The sequence below is a fragment of the Rhinichthys klamathensis genome, unplaced genomic scaffold, assembly GCF_029890125.1.
Source record: "Rhinichthys klamathensis goyatoka isolate OS25496 unplaced genomic scaffold, OSU_Roscu_1.1 h1tg000160l_1, whole genome shotgun sequence".
Classification (NCBI taxonomy): domain Eukaryota; kingdom Metazoa; phylum Chordata; class Actinopteri; order Cypriniformes; family Leuciscidae; genus Rhinichthys; species Rhinichthys klamathensis.
The window spans coordinates 1,575,193-1,592,615 of record NW_026606694.1 but is presented as its reverse complement, the minus strand read 5'-3'; the positions used below and the strand labels follow the sequence as shown (position 1 = coordinate 1,592,615).

The window sequence follows — 17,423 nt, the reverse complement described above, 5'->3', positions numbered from 1 at the left end:
ACATCCCAGCATGGCTTGCGAAATGACTTGATGTTAATTCGAGAGCCAGTTTAAGCTCCGTAGAGCTGTCTTCCAGAGAGCATGCATAACCTCGCAGGTCTCACTGCAGCTTCAGCTGTTGCCATGGTGTTGCCATAGCGATCGTCAAGCAAGGACATTTCATCATGTGGCAGCACTTGTTTATTTATTTCTCATATCTGTTGAACATAGAGCTTTGTATGACCGAGTTTCTTTCATCAGGGGCAATGTGCGGGTGGAACTCTTGCTCTTGGGTAAACAGCAGATGAGTCTGCCGTCGCTTCATCAATCACCATCGTAATAGCCATCCAGTCACCCTCTGTGACCCTGCCCATTAACCCTATTAGTTCAGCTGAGACCAAAGAGGGACCCTCCTTCCTGGTGTTATTTATGGTTTAAGCAAGGTTGTAGTAGATGAAAATGACGACGACTTCTTCTTCTTCTTCTTCTTCAGGCAGATGAGTATTTCTCCGGCTCGCTCCTGTGTGTGCTGGCCGGGGGAGGTGGAGGAGAGAGATCTGTGGGCTGTGTGTGTGTAGGAGACGTTCTCCACAGTGAATCATGGCAACAGGAATGAACATTTTGCTTCTCCGTTTTAGACTATGCTGATGATCCTGTTTTGACGCATCCTCTGGCTGCAGTTTGTACAATAGGACGCATTAGAGGTGTTTTGCAGAGGGCAAAGTGATTTGAGTGTTCATTAATTGATAATTTGCCATTAAGCCTGCTTTGATCCAAACAATGTGTTGTAGATCATTTGCAGTGGCAGCACCTCTTGACCGGTTTGGTGTTAACTGTTAAGTGTGTTGTACAAGTGTATAATAGTGACTCTGCGGTTACTGGCTCTTGAGTGCAGGGCCACCACCGTTCACATAGAATGAAGTGTCAGAGAAGCTTCCCAAGCTACAAGCAACTTATGATGGAAAATACAGTCAAGCTAACCTTTAGGAAAAGGATTTAACCATCTTATGATTTAAATGAGAAATGAGAAAAAGTGGCTATTTAGTGCTATTTAAGTTTTTTTATTAAGCATTGTTTAATTATTTATTTATAAATATCAATTAATAACAGCAATAATAATAATTATAAAGTCATGCCATAGTTTGTCATTATTATTATTATTATAAATGTAAATCAATAATACACAAATCTTTTCTTTTTCTTAATATAAGATAATAATGATTATTATAAATATATTGTTATTTGTTATTATTATTAATGTTCTAATTATTTATAAACCCATTTTCTATTTATGATTATTATTAATAATAGTAATTATGATTATTATTGTTTTATAAATATAAATCAACAATAATAAAAATCTCATTTTTCATAATAATAATAATAATAATAATTATAAATATGAATGAATCATAATAATAATACATATTATTGTAATTATTATTGATATTCTAACTATTTATAAACACCTACTTTTTCTTTTTCTTCTTTTTCATAATATTAATTATTATTATAAATATAAATCAATAATAACAATACATATTATTATTATTATTATTATTATTATTGTTATCCATGTTCTAATTATGTATGAACACTTTCTTCTTTTTTTCTTCTTTTTCTTAATATTAATAATAATTATTATTATTATTATTAATATAAATTAATAATAATATTATTGTTTTTATTATTAATGTTCTAATTCTTCATCTTCTTAATAATAATAATAATAATAATAATAATAATCTTTTTTGCTCAATCCTGACCTTACAATGTGTTCTATTTAAAAGTAGATTTTCAGAACCCTCCCTTGGATGCCATTGGTCAGTCAAACAGATAGACCCGCCATAAAGTCATGCCATAGTTTGAGTCATAATGTTGTGAGTTGTTTAGGAAGCTCAAAATATTTTCTTGATCTTTTCAAAGACAATATATTAACAGTTAATGCTGCCTTTCAGTATAGTGAAAGATAGAATTTACACACTTCATCTTTGAAGGAGGAAATGCAAATATGGTGACGGATTTCAACAGTTAGTCCCATCCCAGTTTTTCTGTCAAGCTGATCAAGATTTTTTTTTTAGACGAAGTTTAACGAGTAGTTATTAGAGTTATTGGTAGAGTCGTCAGTTGTGGTTAAGATGATGTGCAGATAAAATGCAGAGAATGTTGGGATGTATTTATAGCTCCGTAGTGGCTTTACAGCATATTATAAAAAGATTGATCTCAGAAGTGAATGCCTCTTAATGGCTTCTATTGAGTTGCCATATTTTTGGTCAGATGCAAAAAGATTCAAATTCCCTGTTCTTTCGGTTTTCAGTGAGCATTCAGTTCCCGCTAGGTTGTGAATAAGTTCATTCGATTAAAAGACAGAAGCTGGGCAATGGAATGTCTTTCAAGATCCCGTGTCAGTGAAAGAATGCACGGGCAATCCTTAGCCTGTTCAGAGGGAAATGCAAGCTTATAATATAAGATGTTGGCCTAAGTCTAGCCTTTGGCTAAACATGAACTCTGCTAGTGTTGACCTGGGTTTTCAAGCTCAAGGATGTGCTTCAGGCTTGTTGTGTGTTAGAGATCAATGCTTCATTGTTCTACATTGCATTAGCATCCAATTTCTGTGATCTTGACTGATTTAGACATATGCTTCTGTACCATTTTTTAATGCACTCACTGTTTCCAGTTGTACATTTTAATCTCTGTTAAGGAGTCTTAAATGTATTTTAACATTGGGAGGAAAAAAATCATTTAAAGCTGAATTTATTTATTTATTTATTTAAAAACTATTTTCTATTCTAGTTACACAAGTCATTTGTTGGTTAATTTCTAAAAAGTGGAAACACAATATGTGTATCCGTACCGTAATTAGTCAGTATCTGTCAGTATTGGATATTTACAGTAATTGTGCATGCTCATTTCCCATTTTTACATTTAGATTATTAATGTTAATCTTTAAAAACATGTATATTTTAATAACACGGTAAAATATAATCCTTAGTAAATCTCAAAATATATTTTTTTCATACAGCACATCATGTTGTGATGCCTAAATTCACTTGTAGCTTTTGCAATTATTTTAATTTAAATTTATTTAAATTTATTTATTTTATAAAAAAATTTTTCTTTTTCTTTTTTAGTCTAACATGTCATAACATGGAAAATAATTTTTGTCTTATTGCTATTGGTCAGAGTTTTAATATTGTTACATTCCTACCTTTAACTTGGATTTAAATTGTCTCATGTATTAATGGACCTCAGAGAACAAGCTTATGCCAGACTGTATGGCGCCACACTGAGGAGTGAATATTTTCACATTGATGTGGATGGTTGATGTGTGCAGTGTGTGGCCTTGTTTGCTTTCCTCCAACCTGAGCATGTCTGTGTGTATGGAGCCATCTGCTGTACATCAGACACACCGTCTGTGTATTTCATATGAATATGAAACATAATTTCTGGATAGTGGCCATATTAATTTATTTTTGATTTAACATTTTCTTTTTTTTTGTACCTCCACAGCCCCATTATTAAGGCTTAAATACCCCTTCACCAACTCCAGATCAAAATTGTGCTTCTATTAATTATTTAGCCTTATCATCCTTATCATTAACATTAAAGTTAAAACCAAAAATCACAATGGTACACTTTACTTAAAGCCTATATATATATATATATATATTAGGGGTGGAACGGTACACAGAAGTCACGGTTCGGTTCATACCTCGGTTCAGGCGTCACGGTTCGGTACGATTTCGGTACAATGGAGTGAATAGCAAAACAAAAATATAGAAGGCTTTTTATATAAATGTCTTAAGCCTTGTATTTTTTAAATAAGTTTTATTAATAAAGGCATATAACCAGTTTATTTGTAGTGCACTGACAGTAGTTTTAAATAATTAGTTTATTAATTAAATTATTAAAAAGACGAAAAGACCTTGCGATATGTTTGGTAATTGTACCTGAATGAATTTAAAATTAATTTGCTATTTCAGATCAATATATTTGTTTCCTTCATTTTAATTAACCCTAACTTTATTCTCATCTGCACTGTAAAAAGTAATACCTAGATCTAACTTATAAAAAGTGAGGCAAGTGGCTGCATTGGATGTTTTGTGTTGATTCAACTTGCAGCCTTTTTTAAGTATATTGAACACTTTAAAATTACTTTATACAAACGCAACAAAATCAAGTTGAGTTAACTAATAGTACTAGTATTACTCAGTTAGATAAACCTACTTTTCTTGGTACAGGTAACTTATTTATGGGTTGCTACAAGTAACCTGTACTCATTTTAATTAGGTTTTATGAACTTTATTTTCTTAGTAAAATTGACTTAATCATATGTGAATAAACATTTTAATATAATTTTTTTAATTGTCAATAACAATTACAAATTCAATTGAAGAAGAAAAAGATGAGAAGATAGATTGAAGACAATATTCAATTTATTCAATGTCAACCAGTGTCACTTTTAACAGTGACTACAAAACAGCAAATAAATGTGGCCGCACATGTACACTCTAATATAAAACAAACACTGTAGAAGTGTATTTTCAACCTGTTCTGAACAGTACAGTGAAATATCCAAACTGCCCAATCTGAAATGTTTGGATCAAGGTAAATGTGAGCCATAACATCACATTGTATCACACTGGAACTGCAATGTCAAAAATGACATGATGATTGTTTAGGACGCACAGGGTCCAATCCTACAAAAAGCCTCTGATTTATCTCAAGTATACACCAGTTTTGAGGGAAACTAGAGGTCGAGAGGCAAACAGGTTAAGTTCAAACAGGAGGCAGCATGCTTTCGACAGGTTTGGCACACCTCTGACCACGGGCTGTCCTTATATGATAATCCCAATCGTGTCGGGGTGATGGCACATGTACATTTTCAGTGGGCAACTCCCAAGCTCAGCGTGCACCTCTGTTTCAGCCCGACTCTATTGGTGGAGACAAAAAAGAAACAAGAGTTTGGTCAGACAAATAGGAAATGAGATGAATATAGCAGACAGGTAGAAGAGATAAGACACAAAGTCCAAATTGTACTTTTGTTGCTAAAGGTGGTGGATACAAGATGGATACTGTGACTAGAACATGTGGCCAGAGTGAAGTCTACCATGACAATGCCATAGAGTGTGGGTACTAAAATATCATGATAGCATGAGTGTTGTATTTTTCTGGTTCAAAGGATGCATTACAATAAAACAAATGCAATTGTCCTTGCCTGTACCTGATTGGTCATCACATTACTGTTAATTAAGCTACAGAGTTTAAATATCTTTCGAGAGCAAACGTAATCACCCCATATCAGCACAATATTAATAAACCCACAAAGCAAAATTATGTCCAAAAGACATCTTTTCAACGTCTTTGTCACAAAGACGTACATTGAAAAGACGTCCACTGAGGAGCCAGAATGAAAGTTTTTAAGACTTTTTTTGAGGTGTTCTGTAATGAACGTTCACGGAAGCTCCATTCAAGGTTGAAAACCAGTTCAGATGTGGACAATGTGGACAATTTTCATCATCATTTAAGCTCTCATTTGGACAATTTATACTTATTCTAGACCAAATAAACACTCTCAGGATATATTAAATTAAAACTCACATTTATTTCAATGTAATTTCCAAAGCAATTCTGCAAAGCAATTCACAGACAGTGAAGTTTCTTTTCATGATTTTTGGACAAACACGCACTGACACCTTTAGACAGCTTAGCATCTATAATTTATACATATTTGGATCGTGAGAGAAATCAGATTCGAACCAGGGACCTTAAGCTGCCTGCCCTAAGTAGACAGTAATGATTTCATGATTTTTGGACAAACACACACTGTCTGTGAGTTGCTTTGCGATTAGAAATTACGTTGAAATAAACATGAGTTTTAATTTAATGCATCCTGAAAGTGTTTATTTGGTCCAGAAACAGTTTAAATTGTCTAAATGAGACATTAAATTACATAAAATATGTCCACATCTGAACTAGTTTTTAACCTTGTATGGAGGTTCCCTGAACGTCTATTGGCGTTCAGGCGTTCAGAACACGTATAATCTGATCAAATTGTAATTGAATCTATTCTGAAGTTTGTCTTACCTGGATGTGAAGCTTGAAGACCCCAGGTAACAAAAGTGCTTGGGTATCTAAAGACCAGGAAAATGTTAGATGTTAGAAATAAGGTTAAAAAATCAGTTGTAAATGTAACTTCTTTAAGTAATAGGTTAGAAATTGTTTAAAAATCTAGACCAAAAATCTGTCATTAATTGACTATGCAGCATTAAAATAACGTGGATCAAATCTCTAAAATCAGACAGACTACTAAACATACATCTCTACAGTCTAATCTGTGCATCTGCTTTAGTAATGCAAAAGTATAATAACATATTCTCTGAGTCCTGTTTTCCCTTATTTTCCCGCACAACTATTGCCTGAAGGCTCGAGAAATTGCGACCGTTTCGATCGCATATGATCCCGCAATTGAATCTGTGCAATCTAAAAATATAACTGAGGCATTTGTGCAACTAATTATTACATACGTAACTTGCTGTTGTCTGCCGATCGACCACACTGTGCAGCCATCTTAGCTTGTGCAGGATAGCTAGCTATACAATTAGCAAACCTAACCTCAGCTCCCTAGTGGAGTAAGCGATTTTGCGTGACTTTAGTTTACATCACCAGTCATTCGGCTAAATTTGCTCAACTTACCGTGTTAATCAGACCCTGAAATTCAGATCCGCTGCAGCGACCAAACAGTTGAAGTGCCGAGGAAGATATTGCATCTGCCTGGAGTCCCCGCCAGTGGAAAAGGGATAATGCCAACTTATAAAATTTAAAATATTTACGTTTGATGAACACACCTGTCACATCGACAGCTGCTCAAATAAATTGTGCATTGTCAACTCACTTTTATAACATTTATTGTACACAACAACCACATACAAATAACTACCCAAATAAATTGCATGGGTTTTATTTAAAATATATTGTTATATAAAAACTGATATATTTTAAGTAAAGAGGAAGTATTTTGATACTTTTTTTGTATAAAACCAATAAAATAAACTAGATTAGAAATATTTAAAATATATTAAACCTACTTTGTGGGTGTAGCACTTTTTACAGTGTGAATTATAAATAATTGATTTCCGTATAAAATAATACTACCACTAAAAACTTTTGTCAACAGTTGTAGGTTAGGCTACAGTTTGATAAGAGTTTGAGTGTGACAAAAGCACAATGTTGTGTTTTATTGCGAGTGGACACAAATATAAGTGAACAATTTGCAGTTTTAATGATGTCCTGTATGAAAAAAATGACGGAGTATGTTTTTATGTTTAAACTGTTTGATCGCCCGTGCCTCTCTCACACACACACACGCACACAGTTCGATCGCGCGATTCGCGTCCGCGCCCCCCTCTCTCTCTCTCTCTCTCTCTCTCTCTCTCTCTCTCTCTCTCTCTCTCTCTCTCTCTCTCTCTCTCTCTCTCACGCGCACACACAAACACACAGTTCGATCGCGCACACACACACACACACAGTTCGATCGCGAGATTCGCGCCCGCGCCTCTCTCTCTCTCTCTCGCACGCGCGCGCGCACACACACACACACACTCACACACACTGTTAATCGCGCCTCTCTCTCTCTCCTCGCGCACACATACACACACTTCAGCATTGCAATCTTGATCGCAGCCTGTTCATTGCTGCGTTCACAGTCACACCAAAAGCGAATAGAGCGAAATTTATCGATATTTAAGAGTTTTTTTTTTATTTGTACCGTGTATTCTCCGTGCAAATTCGTGCACCGAACCGTGACGCCCGTACCGTTTCGGTTCAATACGAATACATGTACCGTTCCACCCCTAATATATATATATATATATATATATATATATATATATATATATATATATATATATATATATATATATATATATAATGCATTACATTCATTATTCATTATGCCTTGTAATGCACCTTATAATGCATCATATGATCTTTTGAATAATTGTAACCACAGTTATAATAAATTATAATACTGATCTATTCATTGAACACAGTATAACGCATTAAAACGCATAACAAATAACCAATTTCAGATGTAACTATGTCATATTAACAAATATTGTTATGCAATTTACCTTTGGTTGCAGTTATTTATGGAAAGATATACTACATTATAATTTACATTGTGAATGCATTTATAATGCAATATACATAAAGGCTTTAAGTAAAGTGTTACCAACACAATCAACAACAACTGATAATGAGTGAAAAGCAGAAGCAGCAAAAGAAGTAGCACATACTATTTGAGCATCATCCGCACAATATATATACATATATAAATGGATATAGATTGGACATATATACAGTTATTGCTGTCTTTTGATGTATGGTTTTCACCATGATCATAACTCACTGGTTTTTATTTTTTAGTTCATACTAATATATATTCCTTTTAGTGTCCATTCTTTGGTGGCATACTTTCAATAGCCAAAGGCACAAGCTTTGCTTTTTCTCTCTCTTTTCCTCCTCCCTGTCTCACCCACAGCCCCATAAGAAACAGGACAGGGTACATTAAAAGGTGCAGTCAACAGGAAACGGTACATTTTCAACTGTCCAATCCTAATGCAGAAGTAGTCTCTCATCACTGTCCCCACTCTTCAGGCCCTGGAGCATCCGTTTATTTAATTGGACACTGTGAAAACGACATGTAGGATCACTGCACTAATGATAGTAGGATAAAGGATGATTATCTTAATTTATATTCTATAAGAAACTAGTTAAATAAACTCCGTTTAAAGAATTTGGATATGTCTTTACTCTGATTTTTAAGCAATTCAGAGATCACCCTTTTATATAAACCACATACAGCAAGTTTAATGGGATGTTCCATCAAAACCCCATGAGCTTAAATGAATGACCACTATCCAGCTGTCAGCACTGTAGGCTCAAATTAAATAACACAGAACTGTGCAAAAGATCTTACAGTGCAGGTACAAATCGAGATTAGTTTTGAATAATAGTTGTAAAATAAGGTCATAGCGAGGCTCTGCTCCGCCATCATATGCCCTGATACACCGCACCGGCCCATTCGCTAAGCATCTAATAGAGATTGCGTTTATCCTCTGTGACCTCTCACTTTGTGACCCGTGTTAATGCTTTGAAAAGCGAATCAGACTACAAAAAGCCCTGTGAATCTCAAACGTTGGATGCAAATCTGCTGTTGTCCTAAGCGCGACACGCAGACCGTCCGGACGCCAATGCTGAAATCAAGAATGGAGCATTGATTATTCATGCCTGCAGAAGAGACTGTGTGCTGTCATGTGCAGTGCCCATTGGAGCTCATTAATTGGTGAGCAAGTGCAGGGGGATGAGAGCGAGTGAGGCTGAAAGAGAGATAGACGGTGAGAGAGGTTGGCAGAAGAGTGGAGCCAGGGGAAAAGGACCAGATTTACAACCACGGTGTGTCCTCTCTTCTTCCCGATTGCTCCGCAAAGTAAACGCATCACTCTTCAGGCTGCGTTCTCCATCATTTCACCTGGCGTCCACCTGATAGTTTGCTGTGGTGCCCTCTCTGCTTGGAAAACGATGACCACCTATAGCAACAACCATGAATACTGCTGTGGAGCTTACGTGGACTGTCGGACCGGGGTGACGGAGGTGGCCAACTGCAACCATCCCAGAATGCAACAGAGGGTCGGACACGTGCACAGTACGCTGACCCAAACGCCGAGACAATTGGTGCAACAACCGCAATTCCATCATCATTTCCACCACCATCTGCACCAGCAGAACCAACATCAGCAGCAGAAGCCTCACCTGTCTCAACCCACCCTGCTCAACTTCCAGCAGACTCACCTGGAGTCCCACAGGGTTCCACAGTACAGCTCCTGCACCCTTCCAGCCTCCACCAAGAGCAGAGGGAAGTTCACCAACCTGAGGGATAGTGTGAAAAAGAGCCCCACCAAAAGCACAGCTAAAGTCAGAGCTTCTTCCAGTGCCTTGTGGCTTGCCAATTCTTGGGGCACGTTTTCATTGGATAAGGTATGTGGGAGTCTTATTGAGAGATGAGAGGTGGTACTGTAGAGTAAGTGCAATGGGGGAGGAGGTTGAGCTACACTACCGTTCAAAAGTTTGGGGTCGGTACGATTTTAAATACTTTTGAAAGAATTCTCTTCTGCTAACCATGGCTGCGCTTATTTGATTAAAAATACAACAAAAATCAGTTATAGTATTAAATATTATTCCAGTGTAAATCAGCTGTTTTCTGTGTGAATATATAGTAAAGTGTAATTTATTCCTGTGATCAAAGCTGAATTTTCAGCATCACTATTGTCAGTGTCTTCAGTGTCAAATGATCCTTCACAAATCAGTATAATATGAGGATTTGATGCTCAAGAAACATTTATTATTATTATCAATGTTGAAACAGTTGTTGGTCTGTCAGTTGTACAGTTTTTTTTTTTTTTTTTTTAGGATTCTTTGATGAATAGGAAGTTCAAAAGAACAGCATTTGTTTGAAATAGAATATTTTGTAACATTATAAATGTCTTTACTGTCCTTGATAAATAAAAGTATTGATTTCTTTCCTCCAAAAAATAAAAATAAAATTCTCACTGACCACAAACTTTTGAACGGTAGTGTATGTGGATTTGAATTTCTGATAATGCTACATTGTTAATTTGAAATGACTTATTATATTGTGTTGATGATTATATGGTTTCTCAAGACTTATTGTCAGTGGTTGCCAGGGCCTTGCAAACATGATTCTGGAGGTGGAAGTGATATAATGTAAAGATCCAAGTTCGTGTCATGTATTGAAATTAATTGACAGACATGAAAAAAAAAAAATGAAAAAAAGGTACATATACTACCATTTAAAATTTTCGGGTCAGGAATGTTTTTAAAGAAATTTAATACTTTTATTCAGCAAGGATGCATTAAATTGATCAAAAGAGACTATATTTCAACATTGATAATAGTAGAATAGAAATGTTTCTTGTGCAGCAAATCAGCATTAGAATGATTTCTGAAGGATCGTGTGACACTGAAGATTGGAGTAATGATGCTTATAATTTAACTTTGCCATCACAGGAATAAATTACATTTCAAAATATATTTTAAACTGTAATGCTATTTCACAATATTACTGTTTTTGTTGTATTTTTAATAACATTTTTTAATTGTTTTGCCTTGGTAAACATGGAGACTTAAAACAAAAAACAAAAAAAAACATTAAAAACCGCCCCTTACCAAACTTTTGAACTGTAGTGTGTATGTTTTTATTTTTATTTTCGATGTATAGTTTTTTTAATTGTTGGATCCTAATCAGCAAATAATTTTTTTTTTGGAATCTGTGTCAAAAGATGAGATGTTTTGGTCATCATATTGACACATTTTGTAAGCAGTGAACATATTTGAAATCTTTTATACACTTTTTACACTATAATGGTTTTTGAAAAGGATTTTTTGGGATAAAGTCATCACATGATTTATAAAAAAAAAATCGATTAAAATATTAGATTTTTTGTATTATGCAGGTATTAAAGTGGGGTATGTTTTGGATTGTTATTCATTTGAGCCATTGGTGGGAGCTTTAGGCTGAACTCTAAACCAGTCTCTCTGATCAATGCTAATGATTGATTCTAATTTTAACTCTGAAATCACAGGCCATGACTACTGTACAACCGCCATAATAGCATGCAGTGTAAATAGATTCTTATATAAGTTACTCTGGTCAATTTAGGCAGGACAACATGCGCTCATGTAAAACGTTGTGACTGATTTGGTGATGTCTTTCTTGTGTGCTGTTGTCACTCAAATATAGTACCATAGTACATGCCTTAGTCTCAAGTATCTGCCATAACCCTGAGTGTGAGGATTAGTGAAACGGAAACCCTTTCTAATTAGTAGTTGCAGTGATGTTTTGTTTTTGACTGGGCGAACTGGACTGTTGTAACTGAATATCCGTCTCCTCTGGCTGTGTTGTTGGTGCTTGGACAAGCGGCTGTGGATCAGATCGCTTTTGTTTGGGAACGCTGACACAGACGGGCTGTGTAGAGGGGCTAGTTTCAGCGGATGTCTCCTCACTGACAGCATGGCAACACACACTTTTGCTCATGTAGAGCTGGAATCTGCTGAACTCCCATAGATATCTGCTTGCGTCAGATGCTCTCTCACAACAGTGCATGGTCCACATCATGTAGGCTACATTGCATTTCTATTTCATTTCTGAATTCATGATTATAGCCTCAATTCTGAAATGAGATCTGTCAATCAAAGTCACGTCGACCATGTACATATCATGGAAATTTTGAGACAAAAGGCTTTTGAGAATGATAGCTACCTTGCTGGCTAGCTGTTTGTCAACACAAAATCTTCCCAACATAAACTTTTAACTATTAACTATCTGTAAAACATGCAAGTAAAAGTTTTGTCTTCTAGTTAAACTCATTTAACGTTTAGTTTTATCATAATGTAATGGCATTTATTATATCATTTATTAATTTTGATTTGGTTAAATTGTGGCCAACGAGGCAACGTTTTAACTAAAATGAGGGAACAAATGAATAACGTGGCCATAAATAAAAAAGTTATGGGAACTAATTCTTAAATCATGGCTACAATATCTTTTAATGTGCTTGGCTCTGTACTTCTGGAATCAAAACTGTGGGAAAAATGTCACTGTTCTGTATGGTTGTAAAGCTGGATGGATGTTCATAATTATTTTTTTTAAAGGGATAGTTCACTCAAAAAAAAAAAAGTTCTGTTAATTTACTCACCATCAGGCCATCCAATATGTAGGTGTCTTTTTTTCTTTAGTTGAACGGTAAAGATGATTTTTAGCTGAAACCTTGGTCCTTGGTGATTTCATAAAATGCAAGTCAATGGTCACCGTCACTTTGAGAGTCAAAAAATAGTTACAGGCAAAACAAAATTAGTACCCGTGGCTCCTGGCGATACAATGAGGTCTTATCAAGCAAAACGATCGGTCTTTGCAAGAAACTAAACATTATTTACAACATTATTACCTATATACATAGATTTTGGGTGAACTGTCCCTTTAAAGGAATTGTTGGATTTAATAGGAATTGGTCACAGTGCACTTCAGAAATGAATGAATGTAAATGAATGTAGACTGTTTAGTTCAGGTGCGATGTAGTCTGAAGTTTCACTAGCTGGCACACATTTGCAACCTGCAGAAATACAAATGACGGTGGCTATTGTCATATTTAAAAGGAAGAGCTATTCCTTAGCCCTGCACAACAGGATGCTGATTGCTGGACTGGAGATTTATTTTTAGCCCTGTTGAATCTTGAAACACGGTGTGCATTTTTTTCACAGTTACCTTAATGGTTATGTCTAAAGAAAGGGTTGTCCTTCAAGCGAGTCACAAAATAACATCAAAAAATACTTTACATTGATGGGGATTCTATCACAATTTACACTTTTAAAGCTCCTTTGCTAATACTACCGAGTACAATAAATATAATTTGATTGAGTGTTTCATTTCAAAACAGTTTGCTGTTATTGATTTATTTATTTTTGTCTGTGGAAAACAAAAGGAGAATATGATGGTTCTTCAAGTGGTTTTTAAACATTTCATAGTGACCAGGTCTGTTTTTTTTTAGAATGAAAGTAATCATTATCCACTATCCTTCAAAATTGTCCTTTTGTGTTTCACTGAAAAAAATAACAGTAGAATTGGAGTAAATATTGTAAGAGTATTTTAACTATTTAAATATTTTTAAAATTTTAATTTAGTATAAAGCTTATTTATAAGATCTTTTCATGATTTTCATGATTTCATCTCTTTTTTTCACACTTTATGATCTAACTTTTATGCTGTGAATAATGTAAATTGAATGCTTGCAGAGACTTTTGCTAATAAAAAGATATTACAATCTACTTTTACAGGCTAAAACAGTCATATGATAATTTTTTTTATTGTATTGTTTCCATTACCTCATCTTCTCCCTCTCTTTTCAGAATTCTGTTCAATATCTGTTTTAATTAGTTTTTTTTTTTTCAAAGAGAATTCGTGAAAATCAGTACTGCTGTGTGTCATCTGGTCTGACCTTTGACCTCAACTGTCATTGTTTAGCAGGCAGATGTCATTCCTCCCTCCGCTCCCATAATCCCTGTGATCCCTATCCCACCCGTCCCAGCCGAGACCACTGCCATTCCAGCACCCACGTCACAGGTCTTTTTTTTCCTCATGTTTTCACTCCACCCACTCAACGATGGTCCTCTTGACTTAGAGAGATTACAGAGAGAATGCTATGTTATATTGCTGATGCGCACTTGTACCTCAAAAGCAATTGTGCAAGTGAAGCGTGTGATACATGTTTGCTGAAGGATTAGGTCTCCGCTGGTTTGTTATGCCACTGTATTGCATATTCTGCAGTATGTTATGCTCTGTATGGATACAGGCTGTGCTGTTAATCTCTTGCAAATGCCAGAGTAATACTGTATCAGCATGCCAAGAGTAAGTGATGCTTATTTTTTATTGGGTCTTTTTCTTATCTTTTTTATAGTTAACTGTTCATTTCACTATTTCATTCTCAGTAGGTTAGGGACAAGAAGTAATGTGCACAGTTATGGGTCTTGATTCGTATCAGCCCAAGTATTAATGTATGTTTCTTTTGTAGGCAAGTCCAGCACCGGTGGTGGTGAACACAGAAAGCCTTGACACCTCACCCTATGTAAGTCCATATGTATGTGATGTATCTCTTCATGCACTGCATTTTGTGAAGCGTTAGATTATTGCAGAATGTTGTTAAGTTTGTAGAATATTAACTGACTTTAAAGAAAGTCCTTTTAACTGTCACTACAAAAACAATAAATATTACATTGAATATAATTTATTTGATAAAATCTTGTTTTTGAAAGTAGTCTCTGCAAAGCTGCATTTATTTCATGAAAAATATAGTAATATTACAATAAAAAAAAATCAGTTTTCTATTAAAAAGTAATTTGTTCCTATGATGGAAGAGCTGAATTTTTATCAGCTATTACTTCAGTCTATAGTGTAACATGATCCTTCAGAAATCATTCTAATATGATGATAATCTGATTTTGTGCTCAAGAAGTATTTCTTATTGTTATCAACGTTGAAAATGGTTGTCCTGCTTAATATTTTTGTAGAAACCCTGATTTTAGCTTCTTTGATTGATAGAAATAAAAACAGAATACATTTACTTAAAATAAAATTTCTTTACTGTCACTTTAAATCAATTTAATCTGTCCCTGATAAATACAATTATTCATTTCTTATTCATTAAAAAGAAATCTTACTGACCCCACACTTATAATACTGCGAGGATGTTTTTTAGCTCCAATATGATGTTCAGAAACCCACAAAAATAAGATGTTGTCCTGCGTAATGACAATGAGGATGTGGATTTTATTAAATCATAGGTAATAAAATAAGCAAATTAGAGCTGTGCATTATTCTTAGTGTTTTTCACTTTCAGTTGAATACCAAACTATAGTCTACAAATCGGTTAGAAAATGTTGACTGATTTAATGACTTAAAAACAGAAGAGAGGAAATCATCTTTAATTAAAAAAAAATATTTTATTCACAGTGAATTAAAGTTTATGTTTATTCATAAATGTGGAGTCATTAATATTAAGAAATGTAAAATGTGTAATCTTTTTACAACATTTAGGAGATCATTTCCTTGTCTTATATTTTGAAGTTCCCCAACAGTATATGTGATTTTAGGTGTTATGGAGAATCCTTGTTCTAGCTTGCATGGGGATTTAACTGTGGTTGACATTTATCAGGGACCCATGACACTTCTTCAACCCCATTCTTCTCTTAGTCTCAGCAGCATCTCATAATATACATCCAGAGCCAGAAAGCCTGCTGATCTGACTTCTGTCATACTTCATCAAAGACTCACTCTGAACACTAGAGTTATCTGAATGAGATAGAGCTAAAGTCTATAAAGAAATGACCATGAGGAACTCTTGACTGACCTCATTAAATACTCACTCCACATTATTAGTGCTGGAGCTTCACTTGCTTGCCATGTGGCTTAACATTGCATGTTTCTAAGGCTGTCGGTTGTCTGTAAATGTTTTTATGTGTGGATTTGAGTTTCAGTAGTTGTAAATGTTAAAGAAAGTAGATCTGCACTTGAATGTAACACTCACTGTAACAAAAACATTGTAATTTATTTAGTGAATGACACCCAAAAGACAGATTCACCCAATATTAAAGGTTTGGTAGGCAATTTCGGAGAGGCTAGCAATAGCAAGCTAGCTTTGAAAGCATGAGATCCCACCCTCCCTTCAAAGCCACGCCTAAACTCTAAAACACATGAACGTACACAGCAGAGGCTGCAATGCGCCACAAGACGAGAGACGGCATTAAATTACCTCATGTTTCAAAACGCATAACATTACAATAATGATGAATGTATAGGACATACAGAGCTCTGACTTGTACCACCTGACTGCTGCAGATTCATTTCGGCGTTGATAGTGTTGACGTAGAAACGTATTAATATGAGTCTGAGGACGCGAACAGCTCCGGGTAGAACTTCACTGGTTGCCGTCTTGTAATTACTGTTACGACATGCTGTGAACGTAGCATAAGCCCGTTGTTTTGGTTCTGGAGGAACTATATACTGTAAGGCGGCTGGTGTTTGTCTGCATAGCCTTATGGAACGTGCTGATGACGTGTGTGATGTCCGTGCGAGCAAGGTGCACATAACATTGAAGTATGGAAAAACGTATGTTGACAGGCAGGTATGACATCGTCTGCCTGAATGCAATGATTGGACGAACAGTTTTTGGTCCTGAGACTTCCACAGAAGTCACCACTTCTATTATTGATTGCTATCAGGATGTGAAGAGAATTTCAACAATATAACAAAGTGTTTATAAAAAAATTGCCTACCCTACCTTTAGATGTATAGAGTCGGCACTCACCAACAGTAAACAACAAAAAACTTTGACTGTAAAAATAAACACAATACATACTGTAATTGAGGTGAAAACTAGGTAAAATTAGGAATTTGAAGGGTAGGTGGTTATAATTTTTGTACATTTGTTCTGTATGTTTTGATGTTATCTGGAAAATAACAGAAAACTCCTGAAAAGTGCAGGATTTTTCTGCATTGTATTACCCAGAGATAACGCATTTTTGATACTGAGTCTGCCAGCAGTCCAGCTGGTGGATTTATAGTTATCTGGCTTGTGGTATACAAAATCCAAATGGTCTTTTAATAAATAAATGCTTTTAGAATAGGGGTTTCTTTAAAGCAATACAGTAATGTTGATGTTGAACAACTCCTTGTGCATGTACTGTACGTCTATTCCTGTTTTGATTGTTCGTTATATTACGTAGATATACTGTAGTAATAGTCTGATATTGATCGTGTAAATGCCTGTATTGGCTCTTATCCATGTGGCTGGTTGTTTGTGGCCATATATGTA

At 35.2% G+C, this 17,423-nt stretch overlaps 1 protein-coding gene across 14 annotated transcripts in view; it reads left to right on the top strand.

Annotated features, from left to right (window-relative positions):
* Positions 1 to 17,423, top strand: part of dlg1a (discs large MAGUK scaffold protein 1a) — a 131,970-nt gene that overhangs the window by 73,195 nt on the left and 41,352 nt on the right. For 7 of the 14 annotated variants that reach the window (XM_056258881.1, XM_056258879.1, XM_056258878.1 and 4 more), the window contains 2 exons: positions 14,078 to 14,176; positions 14,625 to 14,678. In XM_056258881.1, coding sequence (XP_056114856.1) covers positions 14,078 to 14,176; positions 14,625 to 14,678 — 153 coding nt within the window. Of the gene's footprint in view, positions 1 to 6,759; positions 6,769 to 14,077; positions 14,177 to 14,624; positions 14,679 to 17,423 lie in introns of all 14 variants that reach the window. The other 7 variants (XM_056258884.1, XM_056258883.1, XM_056258882.1 and 4 more) reach the window with 2 other exon arrangements.